The following is a 27313-nucleotide window of genomic DNA, read 5'->3' on the forward strand; positions in this document are numbered from 1 at the left end:
ACAGACGATGCTGTCCTCTCCTTTGTACTATTCTTCCCCAGCTGACTAAATTATTTTTATTCTTGGAAGGGATACTAGTGCAATTTGGTTTCATATTTTTACAGAGATCTGAAAGCATGCAAATCATATCTTCCTCATGAAATGGATGGCATTCCCCTTTAATAATTATCTTAAAACAAATATTGTGAAGTAAATATCTGTTGACCTGTAGTATTATCAAGTGACAAAAGTGCCTGAATAGTGTAATCTTCCATTTATGCACAGAATGACTAAAAGGTTGTTACCCAAATATACTACAGATGAGATTTAGGGTAATTTTTGCTTACTTCTTGGCATCATCTATATTGTCTACCAATGTTCATAATGAGTATTTGGTATCTTATTATTAAAAAAATAACTTGGAAGAGTCATCAATTCTAACAGACTTACTTCCTGTATTAATTTTCCACTAATCTGTTAAAGTGGCTAATAGGAAAGCACTTAATCTGTGTTCTAAAAATGGGTTCTATAAAATGTAAATAAAAATTGTATTAAAATAAAAATTAAAAATTTCTAACATAAACCTTACATATTTCTTATAAAAACCTTATGCAAACATTATATTAAAATTTCCTTAAAATAAAAAACTTTTATTTTCTTCTAAAATACAACATGTAATATTCAAAACATGTTTCTGTAGCTATTACTTGGTAATCTGCCTTTAAGATATATGCCACACTTGCAAACATCAAGAATACAAGTAACTTCTTTGTCTGGCAGTCTTTCCTGATAAAGAGGATTTTTAAAAAAGGCCTACAGAATATATTCATTCAGTGATCATTAGTCAATGTTTTATATTCACACCCTGTCTAATAATTAAAAACCAAATCTTTTCAATAATATTCAAGTTTATAGTACTGTAAACATGAAACTAATTCTCTCAATTCTTAGGAAAACTGGTTTGTGAACCACTATCTGCTTCATCAGAGCTTCTCCCACAGTTCATAAACTCATTTTCTTAAAATAATTATTTAGCCCTGGCCAGTTTGGCGCAGTGGATAGAGTGTTGGCCTGTGGACTGAAGGGTCCCAGGTTCGATTCTGGCCAAGGGCACATGCCCGGGCTGCGGGCTTGGTCCCCGGTGGGGGCTGTGCAGAAGGCAGCGGATCAATGACTCTCTCATCATTGATGTTTCTATCTCTTCCTCCTTCTCCCTTCCTCTCTTATCTCTTAAATCAATAAAGAAATAAAAACAAACAAACAAACAAAAAAACCCGAGTGAGGATATTTAAAATAAATAAATAAATAAATAATTATTTAAAAGTTCTATATAAAAATAAGACTAACAAAAGCTAGTTAAAACATTCTCTAATAATTTGCTGTTTATCCTGACTATAAGATAAAACAATATTTAAAAATCAACTTTAGAAAAGAACAAGTTTAATAATTAATGCATTTATTAACTAAACATAAAAGATATAAACATTTGCTGACTTTGACTCTTATCCTATTTCTAGCCACTCTTACTCAATGATGTGTAGTTTTAGGCCAGTTAGTTGGGCTAATGAGGGCAGTCTATGACATAGGTGAAAATATAGGCAAAGCTTCTTCAACCACATGCAGACCCACAGCCTGATTGCTTTCAATGACAGTTATAAAAAACTACTAAAATAAATTTTATTTTTTAAAAAAGAAATTACCTAGAGAAAGTTAGGAAGATACCTGTAACTCAGAGGATTAAATTTAGCATTATCATATTTGATCTGATCCCAACCAATTTTTCTAATCTTGTCTTCCAATAGTCCCTTTGATATGTTTTATACACTTAACAAACCCAATTACTACTTATTTCCCCCAAATCTTTGCACTAACACCTGCTCATCTTTGGGTTCATGCTATTCCTGCCGTATAAAATTCCTTACTTCTATCTCAAAATCCTATCCATCTTTTTTTTAAAAAAAATTTTTATTTTATTAATTTCAGAGAGGAAGAGAGAGGGAGAGACAGAAACATCAATGATGAGAAAGAATCATTGATCGACTGCCTCCTGCACACCCCCCACTGGGGATCAAGCCCGAAACTCTGGCATATGCCCTTGACCAGAATCGAATCCAGGACCCCTCAGTCCGAAGGCTGACACTCTATCCACTGAGCCAAACCAGCGAGGGTCCTATCCATCTTTTAAGGCCCACTCTAATACCATCACCTCTTTGAAGGGTTCCACTCAAAAGGAAGTTATACTCCCACCAATATAATGTCCTAAAATGAAATTGTGAACTTAGATGACAACCTATTCATTTATTACTGAAGGCAGTAAGGTATTTGCTGAATTAAATTCAAAGTTGATTCTCTTTTTAAAAAAATAATTCCAAAGAGGTAAAAAGATGAATTAAAATAGGCTTTATTTTCCAGAAGGTACTTCTGGAATGAGGGATTATAATGAGGGATTATATAAATGTGGGCTTACTATACCTCTTGAGAAAGATAATCAGTTCCTGGAATCAGAGAAATATACTTCACAGAGGGGCTTCAAGAAACCAAAATAGATGAATTCATTTATCAAACAGAACTTGCCTACTATGGATTGAACCCAAAATTGCTCAATACATTATAACTTCAAACACATAAACACAGGGACTGCAGGCCTATAACAGACCAAACAAAAGCTTGGTCCTTTGTTTCACCTAAGTTAAACATCAAAAGTACTGCAAAAAAAGGCCTTCACTACTTTCTAAAGATAATCTAGCCCTTACTTTGCATTCAGATCCTTATAAATAAAGGATTTGGGGAACAGGCCTAAGAATTTACACTCAGAATACAACAATGAAATGGCTGCATTTTACTTCTTTATCAGTTTCCTTGAGATAAATTCTCAATCAAAATGAAAATGCTGAAAAGTAAAAACTATTAGAAAGGATCAGTAAAATTACCAAAACTCTGCCTCACCTACCATGTAAAATTTAGCCAAATATTTGTAATAGTCTACCTGTCCTACCTCCACCTACCTGGGCCCTCTAGAAGACCACGTATATTGATTGGCAGGTAATTTCTCTCTCAGAGAATATTCAGCAACCATCATATCAGGTGAAACATAAGCACCAACACCTGTGGGATTAGATTTCATAATTAACAAAAGGACACAAAATATGCATGTTAACTCTAATCCACTATTCACTCGGCTACGTGACCTTGGGTAAATTGTTTGATGTCCCTATGCCACAGCTCTGTCATAAAATGAAAAGATAAAAAAACTTAACCAAGAAAAATTTACTATGTACCAAACATTATACTATGTGGACTTGTCATTGAGTATAAAAATATCCATTAAGATTATTATGTGGATTACAAATAATGTACCTGAAAGTGTATTTAGATGTAAAAGAAAAAGAAATGTGTTTTAAACTATAAAATATAACATTAGAGGAATAAAGGAGTTAGTTGACTGGCATTTTTGAATGAATGACCATTCTATTGAAAACGCCACGGATAATATTGGCAGTATCCCTCTGCTCAAAAGTGGCTATAATAATGAGCAAAACAACAAAGACAGAACATGCCAGTCTTGTAGATACATATGAAAATGAAGCCTCGTTATACTCTGAAACACAATATAGAGATCAAACTTGGTTCTTTCATTTCAGAAATTAGGGAAACATGACCTACAGAAATTGAAAAAAATATACAAAATACACATTAATGACTGGCAGAGAAAAGATTTAGAATCTAGGTATACCAGCATCTACTAGTAATTCCTCTTTACAACATATACACATTCAGAGTAGAAGACTATATAAAACATTTGTGAGTTAAGAGGATTTAGGTTAACAATGCTACCACATAAAACTGCAATTATTTTATAAAATTTAAAATTTTCAGTGAATATGGGGATAAGAAAACAAAAAAACACTGAGTATTAGAGCAGAGCAATAAACTTGATCTTTAGGTACCTCTTTCAGATCTATTTTTGGTTTCATTTTCATACTAGAGGCCCGGTACACAAAAATTTGTGCACTCGGGGGGTCCCTCAGCCTGGCCTGTGCCCTCTCGCAGTCTGGGACCCTTCAGGGAATGTCCACCTGCTGGCTTAGGCCCACTCCCCAGGGGATTGGGCCTAAGCTGGCAGACATCCCTCTAGCAGCCCGGGAGCCCTCAGGGGATGTCCCCTTGCCAACGGGGAGCAGGTCTAAGCTGCAGTCGGACATCCTTAGCACTGCTGAGGCGGGAGAGGCTCCCACCACCACTGCTGTACTGGCAGCCATCAGCCTGGCTTGTGGCTGAGCAGAGCTCCCCCTGTGGGAGCGCACTGGCCACCAGGGGGCAGCTCCTGCATTGAGCATCTGCCCCTGGTGGTCAGTGTGTGTCATAGTGACAAGTTATTCCCAGTCTTTCTGCTGTTAGGGTCAATTTGCATATTACCCCTTTATTATATAGGATAGAGGCCTGGTGCACGGGTGGGGGCTGACTGGTTTGCCCTGAAGGGTGTCCCGGATCAGGGTGGGGGTCCAGCTGGGGTGCCTGGCCAGCCTGGGTGAGGAGCTGAGGGCTGTTTTCAGGCTGGCCACACCCCCTTCAGGGAGGGGGGGTCCTGCTGGGGTGCCTCGCCAGCCTGGGTAAGGGGCTGATGGCTGTTTGCAGGCTGGCCAAGTCCCCCAGCAGGGACCCTCACCCTATGAGGGTGTGGCCAGCCTGGGTGAGGGGCTGATGGCTGCAGGCTGGCCACAGCCCCCAGGCACCCAAGCTCTCAGTAGAGGCTGGCTGGAAGCAGGTATCTGGGATTTATTTATCTTCTGTAATTGAAACTTTGTTGCCTTGAGTGGAGGCCACAGCTGGCAGGTGGGAAGCTTGGCTTCCTCCATCGCCGGGGCAACCAAGCCTCCTACTCCAGCTCCATGGCTGCCGGCCGCCATCTTGGTTGGGTTAATTTATATATAGTCGCTCTGACTGGCTGGTGGGCGTGGCTTGGGACATAGCGGAGGTGAGGTCAATTTGCACATTTCTCTTTTATTAGATTAGATGCTTATAATCCTCCTATATAATAAAAGCCCAGCGATGGAAACAGTGGAACAACCAGAGACCAAAACAACCACCGCCCTTCGCCCCAGCCGGCCCCACCCCTCAGCGGGAACCCCCACCCCGATCTGGGACTCCCATCAGGGCAGGCTGTCCTCACCGGGCCTCTATCTTATCCTATATAATAAAAGGGTAATATGCAAATTGCCCTAACAGCGGAACAACCAGAATGACCGTTTGATCAGTCACTATGAGGTGCACTGACCACCTCTTGGTTTCTTTCCCCGGCCGGCAGGCTCTGATTGCCCAATGGCCAACGGGAAACTGGGGGTGTGTAGTGGTGGGGCTGGCTGCAGGCAGCCAGGGAAAATAACCCTGATCACAGGCCAGGCCTAGGGACCATATCTGCGCACGAATATCATGCACCAAGCCTCTATTCTATATAATAAAAGCTTAAGTGACTATTATGGCACAATGACCAGAACGACCGGTCACTATGATGTGCACTGACCACCAGGAGGCAGACGCTCAACACAGGAGCTGCCCCCAGGTAGCCAGGGCGCTACCACAGGGGGAGCACCACTCAGGTCGAAGCCAGGCTCATGGCTCGTGAGTGCAGCAGTGGTGGTGGAAGACTCTCCCGCCTCCGCGGCAGTGCTAAGGAGCAGCAAGCCAAGCGGTAAGGAGCCTGCTGCTAAGGAGTAGTGAACCAAGTGGTAAGGAGCAAGCAGGCTGGCGGTAAGGAGCGAAGGATCCTGGATGGCGAGAGGGATGTCAGACTGCCGGTTTAGGCCCAATTCACATCTCCCGAGCAGGCTGGGCTGAAGGATCTCCCCCCCCCCCCCCCCGTGCATGAATTTCATGCACCGGGCCTCTAGTTTCAATATAATTGAAATACACAATGTATGTATCACTGGTAGGCCCTGTTGTCTTAACACATAATTTAACAAAATACTTAAACAAGAGGTTTTAAATTACATAAAGTAAAATATACCTTAAACTGTAGAAGCTATAAATAAAAGTAAGTCTTATATTTATATTTATCTTATATTTATAAGATCACTTTATTTTAAGATAAAAATCTTTATAAAAGGAGCAATTTTGAAGCTTTGATACCCAAATATTATATATACATCTTTAGAATCTACATACTAGTAACACCTATAATATGCATGTATCTATGCAATTATTGATATATACTTCAGAAAAAGTATTTGGGACACAATAGTTTTTATAGTCATGTATACAATCACAAATGTCAAAAAGCAGAAGCCTTATTTTGATCTCAAATAAAAATAAACAAATAAATTTTAGGCATCATTTCTTTCAATTCATCCTTCTTATTCACACTAAATATTTAAAAAGAACAGGGTGTGGGTTTTATATTTTGTGGGTTTTTCTGCATAAGTTAGCAGATAGTACTATAATGCAAGCTGTCTTATTTTCATACTATGACTGTAACTAATTTTGATTTCCCATAGCTCTTGTAGATAGGCATTTTTTTCCCATTAGAGTACAATGAAAAGGACAACACTGCAGCATATCTAAAGATCAAAGAATGGAAAAAAAGCCACGTTTATGGAACAAATGTGGTGCAACTGTGCTTCTCATTAATAGAGCTTTCTTCTTCAACATCTGGTTCTTTCTGCATTTTCTAAGAAATGAAAGGAGAAAACTATACTATGAACTAAGTAGTCATACACTATAAATAAAAAGTAAAGGAAGTGGCTCTGCCAGCGTGGCTTAGTAGTTGAGTGTCAATCTATGAACCAGGAGGTCATGGTTCAATTCCCGGTCAGGCCATATGCCTGGGCTGTGGGCTCTACCCCCAATGTGGGGAGTGTACGAGGCAAACAATCAATGATTTTCTCTCATTATTGATGTTTCTCTCCCCCTCTCATGTCCCCTCTGAAATCAATAAAAATATATTGGGAAAAACAAAAGTAAAGAAAGTGTCTTTACATTGTTCACGTAGTCTGGAAAGCCCTTTCCTTGATCATTTCTACTGATGGAAATCCTTAATCCCCCATTCTTACCTAAATTCTCAAATCAGAAGTAGCCACTTTTGTAATCCCACAGCACTTATCTGTACCTTCATTCAACCACTTACTCCAGTCTACTTCAGAGTCAACTCCAGATCAGCAGACCTCTAACTAGATTTCAGTTTCCCGAGGTTGTATTTAAGGTTTATGGTGCCTTGCATAGACGAGATCCAATTAACATTGGATTAACTGAGGTGTTTTTTGTTTGCTGATTTTTTAAACAAGTCCATTTCTAAAATAGGAAACTCACCTATTACACTTGATGTAGTTCCACCAGGACAACCAACTGTAGAAAGGCATGGACCATTGTTTCCAGCACTGGAAATATAAATTATATTATGCTTCCACACTGCTTCATTAATGACTTCACAAATTCTCCTGAAAGAGAGAGAGAATTCCTTTAAACATAAAAAATTGTCCCACTTTTCAAAATCTATATTACATGAAAATATCTGCAAATATGGTTTATATATTTAAAAAAAGACTAGAATATGGATTCAAGTAACAGAACTAAAACAATGGCTATATATAAGGAAATGTGCATTAGAATCACTCAGATTGGGACATTCTTTATTTTTTTCTTTATTGATTATTAAAGTATTACATGTCTCCTTTTTCCCCCATTGGCCTTACCCCAGCCACTCCCCCTCCCATGCCCCTCAACACATTCCCTCACCCCCCCCCCCCCCCGCCCCGCCACTGTCTGTGTCCACTGGTTATGCTTATATGCATGTATAAAAGTCCTTTTGTTGATCTCTACCCTCCCCACCCCTTGATGCTTCCCTATCTCTGGATCTATTTTTGTTCATCAGTTTATGTAGTTCATTATTTTCTACAAATGAGTGAGTTCATGTGATTATTTATCTTTCTCCGACTGGCTTATTTCGCTCAGCATAATGCTCTCCAGTTCCATCCATGCTGTTGCAAGTGGTAGAAGTTCCTTCTTTTTTACAGCAACATAGTATTCCACTGTGTAGATGTACCACAGTTTTTTAATCCACTCATCTGCTGATGGGCACTTAGGCTGTTTCCAAATCTTAGCTATTATAAACTGTGCTACTATGAAAATAGAGGTGCATATATCTTTTCTGACTGTATTTCTGATTTCTTGGGATATATTCCTAGAAGTGGGATTACTGGGTCAAATGGGGGTTCCATTTTTAATTTTTTGAGGAAACTCCAGTGTTCTCCACAGTGGCAGCACCAGTCTGCATTCCCACCAGCAGTGCACGAGGGTTCCTTTTCCTCCACATCCTCGCCAGCACTTGTCGTTTGTTGCTTTGTTAATGATAGCCATTCTGACAGGTGTAAGGTGGTACCGCATTGTCGTTTTGATTTGCATTTCTCAGATGATTACTTTGAGCATATTTTCATATGTCTCTTGGCCTTCTGTACATCCTCTTTTGAAAAGTGTCTATTTAGGTCCATTGCTCATTTTTTTATTGGACTGTTTATCTTCCTTTTGTTAAGTTGTATGAGTTCCCTATAAATTTTGGAGATTAAACCCTTACTGGAAATAACACTGCAAATATGTTCTCCCATGCAGTGGGCTTTATTTTTTTGTTGATGGTTTCTTTTGCTATGCTGAAGCTTTTTATTTTAATGTAGTCCATTTATTTATTTTCTCCTTAGTTTCCATTGCCCTAGGAACAGTATCAGTAAGGATACTGCTATGACATATGTCTGATATTTTGCTGCCTGTGGATTCCACTATGATTTTATGGTTTCCCATCTTACATTTAAGTCCTTTATTCATTTTGAGTTTAGTTTTGTGTATGGTGTAAGTTGGTGGTCTAATTTCATTATTTTGCATGTATCTGTCCAATTTTCCCAACATCATTTACTGAAGAGACTGTCTTGATTCCATTGTATGCTCTTGCCTCCTTTGTCAAGTATTAATTGAGCGTAACGGCTTGGGTCTATTTCTGGGTTCTATGTTCTGTTCCATTTGTCTATATGTCTGTTCTTGTGCCAGTACCAGGCAGTTTTGAGGACAGTGGCTTTGTAATATTGCCTGATACCTGGTATTGATATCCCTCCTACTTTGTTCTTCTTTCTCAGGATTTCTGTGGCTATTCGGGGTCTGTTTTTTTATTCCATATGAATTTTAGGAGAGTTTATCTGTGAAATATGCCGTTGGTATTTTAATGGGGAATGCACTGAATCTATAGATTACTTTGGGTAGTATGGACATTTTAATGATGTTGATTCTACCAATCCATGAACACGGTATATTATTCCATTTGTTTATGTCTTCCACTATGTCTTTTTTCAATGTCGTCTAGTTTTCCAAGTAGAGGTTTTTTAACCTCCTTACTTAATTTATTCCTAGATATCTTAATTTTCTTGGTGCAATGCTAAATGGGATTGTTTTTTAAATCTCTCTTTCTGTAAGTTCACTATTGTTGTATAAAAATGCCATAGATTTCTGGGTATTAATTTTGTATCCTGCTACATTGCCAAATTCAGTTATTAAGTATAATAATTTTTTGATGGAGTCTTTAGGGTTTTCTATGTATAATATCATGTCATTTGCAAATATTAAGTTTTACTTCTTTTCCAATTTGGATGCCTTTTATTTCTTCTTCTTGTCTAATCACTATGGCTAGCACTTTCAGTACTATGTTAAACAGGAGTGGTGAAAGAGGGCATCTGTCTTGTTCCTGTTCTTAGGTGAAATGGAGATCGGGACATTCTTAAACAATAAATGCTTAGCCTCTATTCCAAAAGTATATATAATAGCAAAATATTGTTCAAATGAGTGGTTAAGTAACTTTTGGTGCCACCATTGGTGGAACATGATACAGCCAATCCAGGTGATGCACCCTAGTTAGATTTTAGAGTTGGGAAGCAGTTATGAGGCCAGGTTAAATGTGGAGAAATGCTAGATACAAAATTGAATACATATGGGGAAAACTACAAAAGGATACTGAATGATTAGCTGTGACTAAGTAGTGGGGCAACTGGTACTTTCAGTCCCATTCCACTTAAAGTAACATATTCAGAAACAACTCTTGGGGAATTCCTAGATATATTTGTAATTAGTGGCAAAAGTGAAGGGGAAATAAACCACTAGGGAGAACTTAAGAGAATGATTTAAAATATAAGAAATCTGGTTAGAGCTTGATAGCAAACAAGAAAAATGTACTGGTATTAATTAAAAGAGATGAAGTTAGACCATGAAGAAAATGGAGTCAATATAACAAAGGTATAGGGCTAAGGATACTCCAAAGTACAAAAGAAGGGTATCAGGGGAAATGACTTTAAATGGATGCATATCAAAGGAGAGAAAGAAATACACGTAGGTAAATAAGATACTGAAGCAAAAAGAAGGGACAAGATTGCATTCACAAATAAAATGTCTGAGGATGACAGGGTACTTGTTAAAAGGACAAGAAAAGGATGTGTCATAGAAACTTAGTAGTACTAGCTTTCTGGAAACAGTAAGTTATTAGAAAATAGCAAACTACAAGGTCTGGGCTTGGTAAAATTTGGACTTTGGCAGTATTTTATTAAAGAACCTCAGACACTGAATGATAGGTATATATGAATGGCCTGGTGGTGGGAGGGAGAAAATGATCAGTATGATAATACTCTAAGTAAGGTAATGTCAAAGTTACTATTATGAAGAAAAAAGGTAAGGTAGCATGAGGTCAAGACTAAACCACTAGATTTGGCAGCAGGAAGATACTCATGACACAGGGAGGAAGGGTTGGGAAAAGACGTAGAATGTGAACATACACACTAAGTTTTCCTGGAAAAGTGAATGAAAGCAGTATGAAATGAAGAGGTTTTGTGTCTGTTTTAAGGCTGGCGACTCTAGAGCATATCTGTATAATAATGCAGTAAAGGAGAGAGGAAATGAGATAGAGATCTCAGAGGCTTGAGTGACTTGATCCTGGCACTTCTTTCATTACACAACAGGGAAGGCAGAGAAGGTGGGGTTAGAGGAGGTCACAGGAAGGGCACAAAGTCCCCTGCTTAGTGCTTTTGTTCTCTCTGGGAAAAGAAGAGGGGAGAACTTTACTCAGGAAAGAGAGGGAAGGTCACCGAAGGTCTTTAAGAGGTATAAAATGGTCATACAGGAGGGAAAGGGTAAATGCAATGTAATCAGACAATGCTGTATGAACAATCTCATATCTGTGATCTTAAACCTGAAGTGGGTTGTCAGTGTGTTTCTCCTGAAAAGTCTGGCAGTGCAGGTATGGGATCACTGAAGGGAATGCCAGGGTTTCCACAATATGGAGTTTGGTCAGGTAATTACACCTGGAAGAGTTGAGGCTGATTATGGATAAGGAATTCTAGTGACAGATGGGATGTGGGATATCCCTGGGTAGGGGAAATAAGGATATCATGAATACGACCATGGAAGGAGGGCCAGATCTAGGAAACATAATGACTGCATTTTTCAATTATAATTTTCAACCCAGTTATGAAAAGCATTTCATATTCTTATTCTGCTAAGTATCTATAGGTAAAAGGAGACAAAGAACACTCACCCAGAATTTGGCCAGTGAGTTGCTTCTCCATAGCTGTAGTTGACAAGATCACACTTATGGTTTATAACTTCTATCATCTATTAAAAAGATGAATAATCTAATTTAGGAAGCAATGCACAGAAACAGACATGCCAGTAAAATAAAGGCATAGAATCCCACAGTTTCTTAATCATATTCTAACTTAAATCCAAATATATGTTACTTCTAAGCAAATGGTTAATAAACTTTTAAAAAGGTAGGGGGAGACAGCGTATAGTAAATATCTATAAAAACCAAAACTAGAGACCTGGCCAGTGAGGCTCAATTGGTACATAGTCGCATACACCAAAAGTTTGTGGGTTCAATTCCTGGTCAGGGCACATACTAGGTTTTGGGTTTGATATACAATCGGAATCTGTAAGAAGCAACCAATCAATGTTTCTCTCTCACATCAATGGTTTTCTCTCTCTCTCCCTCTCCCTCTCCCCCTCTGTCTCCCTCAAATCAATAAAAGCATGTCCCTAGGTAGGGATTTTTAAAATTACAAAAACAAACAAACAAAAACCCACACACAAAACAAAACTAGCATTTGCAGATCGGAATAGGGGAGAGGAAGAGAAAATGGAATGGTTCTTACCAAAATTAAATTAAAATATGATTCATATTAAAATAAAATGTAGTGTATTAGTTAAATTCTTCTTAGGCTAATGGAGTAAGATGGTAAAGAGGCCTTTTTGGTTGTTTTAAAGTACCTCAAAATAGCTCGTTAGGAGATTTAGTAGAAATGAGAAGTATAATATGAATAATATTTGTATATTTCCCAAGAAACTTTATCCTAATAATTTTAACAAAACAACTGAAAAATACTCTTGGTAAGCCCAAAGCACTTTATAAACCTAAAAACATCGCAGATCATCAATTATTAACTTCTCATCAACATCTCACAAAAACTCACAGCTCTTATAAGGCCTGTGCCTGTTTCCATTGTGCTCAGTCTTGTATCACCAATCTTGATTGAAAGAATTTGGGCACCAGGAGCCACACCATTCCGTTCAGGTTCTTCTGGAAAATGCCCAGCAGCTATACTAGCTACATGAGTTCCATGAGCTCCTAGAGGCAAAAAGAGGAAAACGTGACAAAATACTCTCACAGATTCAAAGTTCTAACCATTCAATTTTTATATTAATCATGATAAAAATAATTTAATAATATACCCTCACCTTAATATTTAATAATATATTCCCTTAATTTTATCAATAATTCACAAAAAAATGAAAACTCTTTGAATTCCATACACTATTCTACTACCCTGTTCATTGAGAGCAAAAATGCAATTCACACGGATGAGGAAGTGTTTGCAATATATATAATTGACAAAAAACTTATATCCAGAATGTAACCTTCAAATCCAAAGGAAAAGAAGGAATGTGAAAGAAAAATGGGTGAAACACTTAAAAAGCATTTCACAAAAGAGGAATTCAAATGACTCATAAATATATGAAAATATGTTCAACTTCATTAGTCTGTCTGAGAAATACAAATCAAAGCCACATACCTTTCAGAATGGCTACAACTCTAAGGCTGACTGACAATAGCAACCATGGATGGGGATGTGCACTCACACAATGCTAGTGTAAGAGCAGACTAGCATTTTGGAAAGCTGCACACAGGCATACCCTATGACTTAGCAATTCCACCTCTAGCTATGTACCCAACAGAAATGTGTGCACAGTAAAAAACAAATGCAAAATTGCTCATGGCAGCATTGCTTATAAAATTAAAAAAGTTGAATGAATATATGTTGTATTTACAGAATTAAAGATTATACAGCAATAAATATGAACTTCTATTCACTATAGGATGAGGGACACAAAAATAAGGCTTATTTAAGTCATACACAAAAGGGTATATAATGAATAATCCACTTATATAAATGGAAATATCACCATAATAACATTGAACCTGTGCAATTACCACTATTTAATCATTTCTGATCCATAAACAGCAATACCAGATGGTTCAATCTAATGTGCTAATAGAAATAAGGACAGTAGTTAACTTTGGGAGGGAGGGTGTGTTAGTAGTTAGGAAGAGAAATAATGGGAGCCGTGCCAATGTTTTTATTTCTTGACTTGGGTGGTAGTTAGACAGCGTATTCACCTGTGATAATTCAATGCATATACAATTTGTGATTTGTATACTTTTCTCTATAAATGTCATATACCAATGAAATAAACAAAAACAAAAAAAATTGGGCCTTTTTTTAATTGAAAAGTTTTTTAAAAGACTTTGGGTAGAGAGAAATGTCACACTACTGTTAGATAAACAGTAAAACAAACATAATGATAAATTACAACTGGTACTGGGCCTTTATGTTTGAGTGACACTGGAATATTTGGAGCTCCAGGAGAAATGAGAGAGTAAGACTCTTCCAACTGGGTCTGCTGCTATGCTGAGACTCCTCTACTCTAGACAACTGTTGTTTTGTATGAATATGGATCCAACATTACAATTCTTCCTGTCTTATTTTTTTCCAATAAAAACAAAAAAGCTGGAGCCCTGGTCAGTGTTCTCAATGGTTAGTGTCCACTCCACCCGTGCACAGAAGGATCGTGGGTTTAATTCCCTGTCAAGGGCATGTACCTGGGTTGCAGGTCCGATGCCCAGCCCCTGTTGGAGTGCATGACAGAGGCAACCAATAGATGTATCTCTCTTATATTAATGTTTTTTCTTTCTCCCTCCCTTCCACTCTCTCTCAAAAAATCAATCAATGGAAAAAAATATCATCAGGTGAGGATTAACAAAACAAAAATAAAAAAATAGGAAAGTTGGATTTTAATGTAATCTCCCCAACCAAGACCCAAAAAAACTTTGCCACCACCACCACCTATCAGTTAAAATGGCTAAAATTAAGTTTACTGGCCACACTGTGTGGGGACAAGAATGTGGAGCTTCTGGAGCACTCATGCTCTGCTGGTGGAATGCAGAGTGTACAGCCACTGAAGAAAAACAGCCTGGGAGTTTCTTAAGTTAAATATATGCCTACTGTAACTAACCAGTTCTCCTAGATATCATTCCAAGTTAAACAAAAACATATTTCCACACAGAGACTTGTACACAAATGTTGAAACAATGCAAATGTCTACCAGAAGGTGAATGGATAAACAAACCATGATGTACTCACATCATGAAATACTACTCCTAAATAAGGAATAAGCTATTTATAATCATAATATAAATAAATTTCAAACCATTACCCTGAAATAAGGCTGGCCAAAAGAAACACACCAAACACACACACACACACACACACACAAACACCCCAAAAAACATATTCTTATTCCACTTACATAAAATTCTAGAAAATGTAAACTAATCTAGAGTGACAGAAAGCAGTTCTGTGGCTAGCTGGGGTTGTGGGTGGAGACAGGGCTGGATTATACAAGAAGACAAGCAAACTGTGGGTGTGATGGAAATGTTCATTATCTTGACTGTGGTGATGGTTTCCTGAGAGTATGCATCTTTCAAAACTTATCAAATTGTGTGTGCGCACACACACAGTATATATTGTGCTTTAGCTATTCAGCTATGTCTTAAGTTGGGGAAGGGGGTGATAAAGAGTTGTCTTTCACACTTTGGAAAGTATATGATTGTCTAACCTATACTGTGTACCTGAAACTAATGCAAAATAATAAATGTAAACTGTAGCTAAAAAATGAAATTTAAATTAAAAAAAAATAATTAAAGTCTTCTGACCTCATTCCTTTTGCTCCTTCACCAGGAATAACCACTATCCAGAAGCTAGTGTGCATTTACTTACATCTATATTGTTACCATATACACACACATATCCATAAACACTGTGTATATATGGCATATTTTACACACGTTTTATCATTAATATATTTAAAATTTATATATTTGAGATATAGGTATATAAAAATTTGTTTTGATTGCTGTATAATATTCCACAGTATGAATAACACAATTTTTTAAAAAAACTATTCTTTTGTTGATGGGTATTTAGATTGTTTCACCTGACAGTACAATCAGGTAAAAAGATCTTTACTATAGCATTCGGTGTCATTTAAAAAACAGTTTGAATTTCTCTCAGATTAATATTTGGAAGTGAAATTACTGTTCTTTAGATGAATTATGCTGATGGATTTTTTCTGTGGTTGGACCACCACATTTTTTCTGTGTTGGTCACCTCCAACAGAGAAAGGCCAGACTTTATATTCTTGGAAGGGATCCTACATGACTATGATTTTAAGGAACAACACTTTGCCAAGGAACCAAATTACATCTATTATTCCAGACCTAGTTCTTCAGTTGCAATCTCTAAATTCTCTATGAGGCTGCTTTTGGCTATAGAAATTTATCATCTTGCACTTTGTAAATTTAACTCTAATTAGCATATCTGAAACAGAATACCTCCACTGGTCACAATAGAGAGCAAGTTTCCATCATCATATATATTAACGGAGTAATTCAACATCTCAGCTGTGCCAAAAGAACTATATTCTTGGGCTTCTTTGTAGTTTCTCAATACAGTAGATTTACTCAAGTCCCCGTCTTCATTCGAATCAATGCAGGCTCTGTAAATTCAGAATATAGAATAGATAATGAAATCTATTGTCTTATCTTCCAGAAAACTACATAATGTTGCTTCTCAGGAATATTCTTACTACCCTATCTGTTTCAACCACAGCAAACACAGTAACTGCCTTGTTTAAATTTCTCTGTTTCACAGTCATCAGCAAAGATTAGGTAAGGTAGTGTCACAAAATTCCAGGCAGGAAGCCTTACAGCCCACTTAAGAAATTAGAACAAAGCTTAGCCTAGAGCTAAGAATATTTTTAGGATGATTTTCACAGATAGCCTAGGCCTTACTTCCTGCTTCTTCTAGAAGTGGCTGCTGGACCCACTGTGTATGCAAGCTCCTTAAAGCAAGTTCTATTGTTGAGCCACCATCCCACAGTTGTAACAGCCTTAGGCAAACTATTTAACAAAAAGCATTTTCTACATAGTTTATGGTTGTCCTATCTGCTCTTTCCCAGTTTAACTTTTTAATTGTATAGAAGCCATCTATCTATACTAATAAAAGGGTAATATGCTGATTAGGCCAGATAGACCAGACGTCTTCCGGACGTCCCTCCAGACAAAGCCGCAGCGGCTACAAGGGCCAAGGAGGGCGGGCGGCCGGCAGTGGCAGTAGCAGTGGGGTGATGGGGGAGGCACCTTCCCATGATCAGCCCAGTCACCTCCAACAGAGAAAGGCCAGACTTCGGCTTAGGCCCGCTCCCCGGGAAGTGGGCCTAAGCTGTTAGTAGGACATCCTGAGGGCTCCCAAACTGTGAGACGAGGCAGGCCAGGCTGAGGGACACTGCCCCATTGCACAAGTTTTTGTGCAGCAGGTCTCTAATCTCTATATATAAAACCCTAATATGCAAATAGACAAAACAGTCGAACAATCGAACAACCAGTTGCTATGATGTGTGATGACCACCAGGGGGTACACGTGGAACATGGCAGGTGACGGTAGCAGGCAGCAGAGCACAGAACAAGGCAGGCGATAGCCATGGTGGGATGGTGAAGCAGGTGAGCATGGGCACCAGACCAATGCAGGGCGCCAGTCACTGTCATCCGGGCGAGCCTTTGGTGGTTACTGAAAATTCTTTGCTCCCACGTGCCATGGTCCCACCCAGTGCTTGCACCTGCTGCCGGCGCCAGTCCCACTCACACTTGCTGTCATCACCTGGCACCAGCCCCGATCACCCCTCAGGGCTTTTCCACCTCCCCCTGCTCCTGAGAGGCAACTGGGGCTGGCAGCCACCTCTTGCACCCACTGCTGGCAACAGCCCTGCTCGCACCTGCAGCCAGCACCAGAGCCACCTCTTGCACCTGCTGCCGGTGCCTGGTGCCAGTCCCGTTCGCTTGGTGCCATCAGCAGGTGCGAGACACTCAATGCAGGAGCTGCCATGATGTGCACTGGCCAACACCACGGATCCGGTGTCGACAAACCAACACTTGGCTTCCTCCAAGTGGGACACAGGCCCCACCACCATCCTGGAGCAATATCCCACCAAATTGCAGCCAACGCTGCTGAGACCCCATGCCCAAAAATGCGGCCCACAGTTCAGCCCAACCCGGAAACGCCCGGCTTCCTAGCAACACCTAGCCTCCTTGCAGTTTCTTCAACCCAGGAACCCGACTTGCTTTATAGCCAGGTGCAAACATTTCACACTTTATTATTTTTTTTATTTATTTTTTAAATATATTGTATTGATTTTTTACAGAGAAGAAGGGAGAGGAATAGAGAGAAACACCAATGAAAGAGAAACATCAATCAGCTGCCTCCTGCATACTCCCTACTGGGGATGTGCCCACAACCAAGGTACATGCCCTTGACTGGAATCGAACCCAGGACCCTTCAGTCTGCAGGCCGACGCTCTATCCACTGAGCCAAACCGGTCAGGGCATTTCACACTTTAAATAAATGTCTGTAAAGCGTTTTCTCGTGCCTCATCTCATTTGATCCTCACAGAAATCCTGGAGTTAGGTAGATAGGAGACTTGGTGGAATCCTATTTTCTTTTCATTAGCGAGAAAACAAAGATTTAGAAAGTTCAGAAACTTGACTCGACTAAAAAGAAGAAATGGTGGCGTTTGAAAATGACTTCAGGTTTTCTCACTGCGCAGAATACAGTCAAACACTGCTGCAGTTAAATATTTTACCCTTTGTTCTCCCTGTGTGATCTACAATAATAATCTGATTCATGTTGATATTTACTGCTGTGTTGCTGACAATTACCTGAAAGAGAAGTTGGGGTGCTTCACTGGGATGGAAAAAGTTTATCTAAATCAGAAAGCAGGTCTAATTAAGCAAGTTTATTCTATATATCTAAAAGGCTAAGTTGACTCACACATGCGCTATACATATAAAGCTCTCGCTGGCACCCAACGCACCCATGTGTTTCGATCTGTCATTGTCGATTGTGAATTTGTTTGACACTTCTATTATAGAGAAAGGGCAAATAGCAATATTAAAATATTTTTTCTAATTAATTTCCTTTCAATGTGCATGAATTGGGCCACTAGTTTATTATAAACACTAAGGCATGTATATTCTATGAACAAACTACAACAATTTGGAAAGAAGGATCTCTAAAACTGTCAGTTTGTGTTTATGTATAGACTTCAATCAATGTGTAGCCAAAATGATTTACAACATTTCAAAAAAAACATACAATATAGCAACATATATAAGATTGAACACTTAGGAGAAAAATTAGGACAAGAGAAAACAAGTAGCATGTCAAATGGAGGTAGGACTGAAGTTAAAAGGTAAAATGTATTCCATCAAATCCTCTGTATTTGCAAGACAGAGCAGCACTTTTGGTTCCAAAATAGATGGTTAGGATCCCTCCTGGAAATCCCTTCTAAGCCCTCCCTTTCTTTTGTGTAGCCTATAATACATTGTAAATTTCTACCAGCTCCTTGTTGTCCTCTGGATCTTCCCCCTCTAACCTTCACCTCCCCTTTTCTACCCTCTTTGCTTAGCTAACTTCTGCTAATCCTTCAATGAAACCTTTCTTGATGACTCCTAGATGGATTCAGATGACCCCAATACTTGATTCCACAGGGTCTAGGCTCCATGGAGTAGCTTCTAGAGAGTCCACCTACTCAATGAAGCTACTCAAATATTTGCCAAATGATGAAATAACGGATGAATCAACACTTTTAACAACATTCTCACAGCCAAGGGCAGTCAAGATGGTAGTGTAGGTAAATGGGGTACTGGCATCCTCCCACAACCACAGCAAAATTACAACTTAACTATAGAACTATCATTCAGAACTGCCTGAAATCTAGCTGAACACAGTCCTACAACTAAGGGTATAAAGAAGCCACATGGAGACTGGTTGGAGGAGAGGAGATGAGAACGAGCTGGTCCCACACCCATGTATGGTGGATAAAAATCAGGAGGGCTACCTCAGCTACAGAGAACACCCTGAGGAGTTGGGGTGGGGAGGTGAGGGGTGTCCCAGCCCTCCACCAGCCCCCCAGCCAGAGTTCCAGTGCCAGGAAGAGAACTCCCCATAATTTCTGGCTATAAAGCGCAGCAGGGATTGTTGCTAAGTGAAATAGAGGGAGGCTAGAGTCCTAGGTGTTCCTTTAAAGAGCCAGCACACAAACGTACTCAGACTCACTCATTCTGAGCTTCAGTGCTGGAGAAGCAACTCAAAAGGCACCAAGGACATATGGGAAGGAACTAAATTGTCTGGCATCAGGGCAAGAGCAGGGGTGGTTTTCTCACAGGCAAAAGTGCTGGCAAAGGCCATTGTTCCTTTGATGAGCCCCCTGTAGACCCTCCCCCTCCTGAACTGGCAGGTAGGCACCATGTCTGAGTCTCCATCAACATGGCTAACACCATTCACCCACCCTGGTTATTCCCCTGAGACTCCATTCCACCCAACTAGCAGGCCCACCCAGCTGTTTCCAATGCATTTTCCATAAGAATGACCTGTCTTGGATCATGCTTCAGATTTTCCTAAAATCTTTCAAACAAGCAGAATCTCATGGATGTGCCACATGCTGCTCAAGAAATGGCCCCAGGCCTGGCACTAGTGGCAGCTGGCTTTGGTTCACAACGTGGCCTCTGCACCTCCAAGCCCAGCACAAATAGCAGCCACCTACAGATTGTTTTATAGCTCATGCCATGTGGCTGACTTGGCCTGCACCTCCCAGGAGGCCCCAGAGCCAGTGCACAGGGTGGATAGCTTCAGGCCATACAGAAGCAGCATCCAACCACCTCCACAAGCACACACTCAAGGACCAGGCTCAGTGGACATCAGAGCCCTGCTGAAGTTAGTCCTACTCTGTTGGGTGGGCCCCTACACAGTTGATCCACCATGCTGGTTGCAACCAGTTCTTGCAGCTGATTGGCTTGAGAGTAAACCCCTCCCAATGAGGTGCCCACAGCAATTAAGGTTCAACTATAAAAGGTGTACACAGCCCAAACAGGGGATTGGAGGGGGGAGTGCACCTGGAGTGCCCAGATCAGATGAACGGGGAGGCTGTGACACTGAACCCTACAGGACATTACATTAGGCAACCCTACCAAGCCTGAGAGATACAACAGCTCTATCTAATACATAGAAACAAAAACAGAGAGACTGCCAAAACGAGGAGACAAAGAAACATGTCCCAACTGAAAGAGACCTATATATATAAGTGACCAACCAACTGTCCGACTGGCCAGTACATATGACATGCACTGACCACCAGGGGGCAGACGCTTAATGCAGGAGCTGCCAAACTCCGGTGACTTGGCAGCAGCGGTTCTTGGGTGATGCACCCGAAACCAGAGAGGAGGGAGCCCAATTCCTCACAGGGCTGCGCAATTCCACCTCCGGCCGTGGGATACATTGTTGCTGGGGCACTGTCGGCTCCAAATCTGGTTTAGTGCCAAGCTGCGGTGACTGGGCAGCAGCGGCTCTTGAGTGACGCACCCCGGAACCAGAGAGAAGGGAGTCCGATTCCTCACGGGTCCATGTTATTCCATCTTCGGCCGTGTGCTATCTTGTTGTTGGGGCACTGTTTGCTATTATTTCTTCTAGTTAATTTCCTTTCAATGTACACGAATCTGTGCACCAGACCAATAGTAGAATAAAACTCCAGAAAAAGAGCTAACCAGATGGAGACAAGCAATCTATTAGATGCAGAGTTCAAAACACTAATTATAAGGATGCTCAATGAACTCCAGCAAAGAGTAGCTGAACTTAGTGAGAGCGTCAACAGCTTAAAATAAGGACATACAAAACCATAAAAAAGAAAGTCAGAAATGAATGATACATTAACTGAAACGAAGAATTTACAGGGAATCAACAGTAGAATAGATGAAGCTGAGAATCAAATCAGTGATTTGGATAATAAGAAAGTAAAAAAATACCCAGGCACAACAGCAAAAGAAAAATGTATTAAACAAATGTAGGATATTGTAAGGAGCCTCTAGGTTGACTTCAAGTGTACCAACATTTGAATCATGGGGGTGCCAGAAGAAAAAGAGAGATAACGCAAGAAACTGAAAACCTATTTGAAAAATAATGACAGAAAACTTCCCTAACATGGTAAAGGAAAAGGCATACAAATCCAGGAAGTGCAGAGAGTCCCAATAAGATGAACCCAAAGTGACCCACATCAAGACACATCATAATTAAAATGCCGAAGATAAAGACAAAGAGAGAATATAAAAAGCAGCAAGAGAAAAGTAATTAGTTACCTACAAGGGAGCACCCATAAGACTGTAAGCTGATTTCTCAATAGAAATTTTGTAGACCAGAAGGGATTGGCAAGAAATATTCAGTGACAAAAAGCCAGGATCTACAACCAAGATTACTCTACCCAGCAAAGCTATCTTTTAGAATGGAAGGACAGATAAAAGATTCCCAGAAGAAAAAATGCTAGGGAGTTCATCACCACCAAACCAGTAATACGTGAAATGTTAAAGGGTCTTCTTTAAGAAGAAAAAGAAAAGATAAAAATTGAATCTAAAAAAACAAGATAAACAGAACAGAAACAGACTCACAGATACAGAGAACATTTTGATGGTTGTGAATGGGGATGGGTGAAAAAGGTGAAGGGGTTGGGAAGTACAAATTGGTAGTTAGAGAATATTCACAGGGATGTAAAGTACAGCACAGGAAATGCAGTCAACAATATTCTAATAATATGTGTGGTGTCAGATGGGTACAAGATTTATCAGGATGATCACTTAGTAAGTTATATAATGCCCAATTTTGATTCAGTTGTACACCTGAAACTAATATAATATTGCATGTCAACTGTAATTGGAAAATAAAAAATGATTTTAAAAATTATCACAGCAAATACAGTGATGCATTTCACAGATCAGTTTCTTATAACCACCATCAATATAAAGTGACTCAACAATTCAAACATGCTATCAAAATAAACATAAATATTAGTAACTTCAATAATAACTCCATGAATGTGGTGCAAGGTTATAACTTTCTGAAGATCTGGTTGGCTTAATTCAAGGAACAGTTGTCAGAATACAGAGAAAGGGAATATGAAAATGAGGTTCATGGAAAAAATTAGGGACTTAGGGTTTATAAATTCCTAAACATTTTGAATACATTTGTTTAATTTTCTATGGAAAAAATCCACAGCTTTCCTCAAATCTAAAAAAAAAAAATCCCAAAACAAAACAAAAAACCTGAGATAACAAAATAAAAAACTATTGAAAACAAACAAATCTATGGTCTTTCCTTTATGTAATCCTCTATAAATACATACTATTTCTCTCAACCAGTTTTTTGCTCCATAAGGATATAGTGAGTTTGACACCATACCTCCTGAGCAGGGGTCCTCAAACTACGGCCCGCGGGCCACATGCAAATACAAATATTGTATTTGTTCCCGTTTTGTTTTTTTACTTCAAAATAAGATATGTGCAGTGTGCATAGGAATTTGTTCATAGTTTTTTTTTAAACTATAGTCCGGCCCTCCAACGGTCTGAGGGACAGTGAACTGGCCCCCTGTTTAAAAAGTTTGAGGACCCCTGCTTAAGAGTATAGTTATATTAGGTTATCTACTAAGTGCAGAGATGTGGGTTTAACAATTACTGGAAATGTGGCAGGGGGAGGATAGACTTGGCATTCTTTGTGAAACAAAAACAAAACAAACACATGATACTTAAGGTCACTTTACTCTCCCTCAGAAATGGCTGTGCCTAAGTTGGCCTTAGGTGTGATGTGGAGTTTTTAAGATTCTCCGAAAAAAAATTCTGGATCCAACTCTGAAATGAGGTGGGGAGATTAAAGCCCTAAGTGATATATTATGATGCTTTAAAAAAAGGTATTCCCAGTAGCACTTGAAGCATAATTCTGCTACATTCCTCACTCATAATATTTTCTAAAAGTTACTCTAGTGATTTCAGATTGCATTTCATTTAATGTTTGATTAAACATCATTTCCAACAGAAAAATTCTAAAGGTGTCTTAGAATACTGTTGACAACCTGTTATAATTTATCACTTACTCTGTCAACTGCCTTAACGACCAAGTAAACCTTCTGGAAACATACACTGGCACCCTGGACCTCGTGATTCTAAATTCCCTTCCCTGAGAACAAAACAGCCTGCAGTTCTCAGTCATGTAAAATACTGTAACTGAAACCATCTATTGCCCCACTATGCAATCCCTACTAATTTTATAGTATTTCTTTCAGTCCTTTTGTAGTACATTTTCCCCACATATACTCAGTTTTGTATCTAGTATTTTCCTCACATTTAACCTTGACTCCTCTCCCACAATAAAATTCACCTAAGCCTTATCACTAGGAATGACTGTCTCATGTTACACTATGTAGAGGATATACAAAATTTTGCTAAACCATACCTTTGAACACTTTTTATGTTACAATCACTATGATCAAAGCTTTCTGCATAGCTTTGTAGGAAAAAAAAATGTTCACAAATGTGTGTACACTCACATGTATTCACACACCCATACAACATAACTGAATACATGCAAAAACTACGTTAATATTTAATATCATCTGAATGAAAAATGCAAATGGAGCAGGAATTTCTCATTCAATTAAAAATTTATACCCATTGTCAGAGATGAGATAGTACTGACATCCATAGGAGGAAATACCTCCTTTAAGAAGGGTACATTGTAAAGTAAACAATCTGAGAAAAGTAATCAAGTCATCATATCTTGTCCTGTATCTTGGGAAATGATTCTCTGCATATGAACAGGGACTCAAACTACAAAACTATATTTGATTTCAAGCTTTAGGGGTTTAAAAAAATTAAAATATAATTCTATCCAAAGCAAAAGAAACAAAAAAAGGAGTTTTAAGGAAAGCCTCTGGTTTACTGCTGGTACCCTAAAATACACATATGCCTATATATCTGTATTAAGAACACATTCCTATTTCCATGCAGATAGTTTTCAAGAAGTCATACTACCAACTCCAAGAAATGTATCTGTAGTATACAATTCTACTAAGAAAAAAACTGAAAATGTTTAGGATAGGTAACTTAGTATAAATCATCAATATTACTATTATTAGTAACAGCAGAAAAAGCTTACATTTATTGAGTGCATATTGTGTCTAGAAACAAAATTAATTTTTACAAAATCCTCTAGGAAAGTAGTATTATTATCTCAATCAACAGATGAGAAAACAAGATTAGAGATATTCAAGGTCAAACAGCTAGGATTCCATCTTAGAAATCTGTATCATACCACCTGTATTATAACGCCTCACTTCAACTTAGCTACCTTGTCTCAATTTAGATATCTTCATTCAACTTTCCTTGCTTGCCCAAAGTAGATGCTTTGCAATATTCTCTTGAAGTTACTCTCCAAATTGCCCAACTTCAATCAGGAACACTTTTATATATATCAATTATTAAACTGATAAATTCTGGTTACTGATAACTATCTGGTTAGTGAAATAAACTTTAAACGAAAAAGAGTCAGGTTTAGTGTCTAAAGTACTAAGAAGTTCAAAAGGCTTATCCAAAAGTACCCAAAAGCCAACTTGGCTTTCAAATAGTTTTGCTTAGTGATATTAATGTAATAATAAAACAAATCTCTGGCAGTTTTGAGGGTTTAATGTCCTTCGGGGTAGACAAAAAATATTTTGCCATGAAGAGCTATCTACTGTATACTAATATATAAATGCCTAAGCGCCTGGAGCAACCCAAGCAACTAGAATGGCTGGTCGCTATGACGCGCACTGACCACCAGACGCTCAATGCAGGAACTGCCCCCTGGTGATCAGTGTGCTCCCATAGTGGGAGCGCTGCTCAGCTGACCAATGGGCGCCAGATGCAGGGCTCATGCAGGCGCAGCGGGGCTGGGATGAGCTGGAGTGGCAGGCAAGAGCGACAGGCAACACTGCACTGCTGGTTTTGGCCCAATCCACACAGGCCATGCCAAGGGACCCCACCAGTGCATGAATCCGTGCACCAGGCCTCTAGTAAAATACATGAAGTTTACCTCCAGACTTCACCATCGTGCCATACCAAGCAGTCATATACAGGGCCAGGATCACTATATTTTTTCTCGAAAGAATTTAGCAATTCCACTTGACTTTGAAGCTCCTCTTTGATTAGTTTATTTACCTAACCAATGGGAAAATACATTAATATTAGTATATTTTGTACTCTTGAAAAGTTGTATTAACATATAACAAAAGACATTGTGACCTAACAGTAGTTATTTTGCCCTGGAAAATTTTAAGAAATTTTTCTTTTTATATCTATGCAACTTGTCATTCAATTTAATGATGCAGGCATCAATTAATATATTAAACATTTAAAAAATAATACTTCCTTTACTCAATCTTTCATTCATTCACTCACTCCACCCACTTTGAGAAGGACACTATGTTTTATGTTGGTGATATCATTTGGCCAAAACATGTTTTCGTTACATATCCTTTATCTACATTACTCATTTTCAAAAGTAATTATAAAATTGCTATAAATAGGTTATCAACTTTTACATTTTTATATTGGGACTGTTTCCATTTAAAATCTGTTTCTTAAGAACCCAATAATAGGAACCATAAACTATCTTATCTCTTTTAGATTATACTACGTTAAGTATATACTATATACATTATCATGTACATATAAGCTATTTAACCATTTTGATCTACAATAATGAGAATTTCATATGCTTCAACCTAAGTATGTTTTAACTACATACTACATTAGACTGCTGTACATTCACCTGAATGGTTCTAGTGAATAAAAATTTAATTTTTATAAATTCCAAAAATTTTAAGATATCTACACCCCTATGTTCATTGCAGCATTATTTACAACAGCCAAGATATGAAAGCAAATTAGGCATCCATCAATCGGTAACTGGATAAAAAAAGATGTGATAGATATATACAATGAACTATTACTCAGCAATAAAAAAGAATGAAATCCTGCCATTTGTGATAGCATGAATGGGAAGGTATTATGATCAGTGAACTAAGTCAGACAGAGAAAGACAAATACCAAAGGTTTCACTTATATAATCTAAACACACACACACACACAAAGAATATTCAAAATAGTATTTTTCATAATAGCCAAAAACTGAAAACAAAGAAAATAACAATATGTAGAATGGATATATACATTTGTGCTGTATCCAACAAATATCAAGGGAAGTGAACAAACTATTTCAACACCCCAAATACGGATGAATCTCACAAATATATTGCATGAGATCAGCTACACATGAAAGAACGCACACTGCATGATTCCAGTTTACAAACTTCAAAATAGGCAAAATCATTCAATAGTTTTAGAAGTTAAGCCCTGGCCGGTTTGGCTCAGTGTCGGCCTGCGAACTGAGGGGTCCCGGGTTCGATTCCAGTCAAGGGCACATGCCCGGGTTGTGGGCTCGATCCCCAGTGGGGGACTTGCAGGAGGCAGCCGATCCACCATGATTCTCTCTCATCACGGATGTTTCTCTCTCTCTCTCCCTCTTCATTCCTCTCTGAAATCAATAAAAATATATTTAAAAAAAAAAAAGAAGTTAGGATGGTGGTTGCCTTTAAGAAGGAACAAGAAAGCAATAACTAGGAAGATGCATGAGATGCTGCTGCTAATATGCGATGTTCATTTTGTGATAATTCATGACTACACACTTAGATTTAAGCACTTTACATGTTCTTATATGCTCAATAAGTTTTTAAAAATTAGTACATATGTGAACTGATTTCAGATAAACACTAAAGAAAAAATGAGTAAAACTAA

The 27313-nt window shown here is 38.7% G+C and overlaps 1 protein-coding gene across 2 annotated transcripts in view; it reads right to left on the reverse strand.

Moving 5' to 3' along the window:
• Positions 1-27313, reverse strand: part of TPP2 (tripeptidyl peptidase 2) — a gene marked incomplete at its 5' end in the record, with an annotated part of 81328 nt that overhangs the window by 35702 nt on the left and 18313 nt on the right. For both annotated transcript variants that reach the window (XM_081082491.1, XM_081082490.1), the window contains 6 exons: positions 2985-3084; positions 7282-7409; positions 11531-11607; positions 12465-12619; positions 15944-16107; positions 25551-25675. In XM_081082491.1, coding sequence (XP_080938617.1) covers positions 2985-3084; positions 7282-7409; positions 11531-11607; positions 12465-12619; positions 15944-16107; positions 25551-25675 — 749 coding nt within the window. The remainder of the gene's footprint in view (positions 1-2984; positions 3085-7281; positions 7410-11530; positions 11608-12464; positions 12620-15943; positions 16108-25550; positions 25676-27313) is intronic.

Source organism: Myotis nattereri, assembly GCF_964212035.1.
Source record: "Myotis nattereri genome assembly, chromosome: 2".
Lineage (NCBI taxonomy): Eukaryota > Metazoa > Chordata > Mammalia > Chiroptera > Vespertilionidae > Myotis > Myotis nattereri.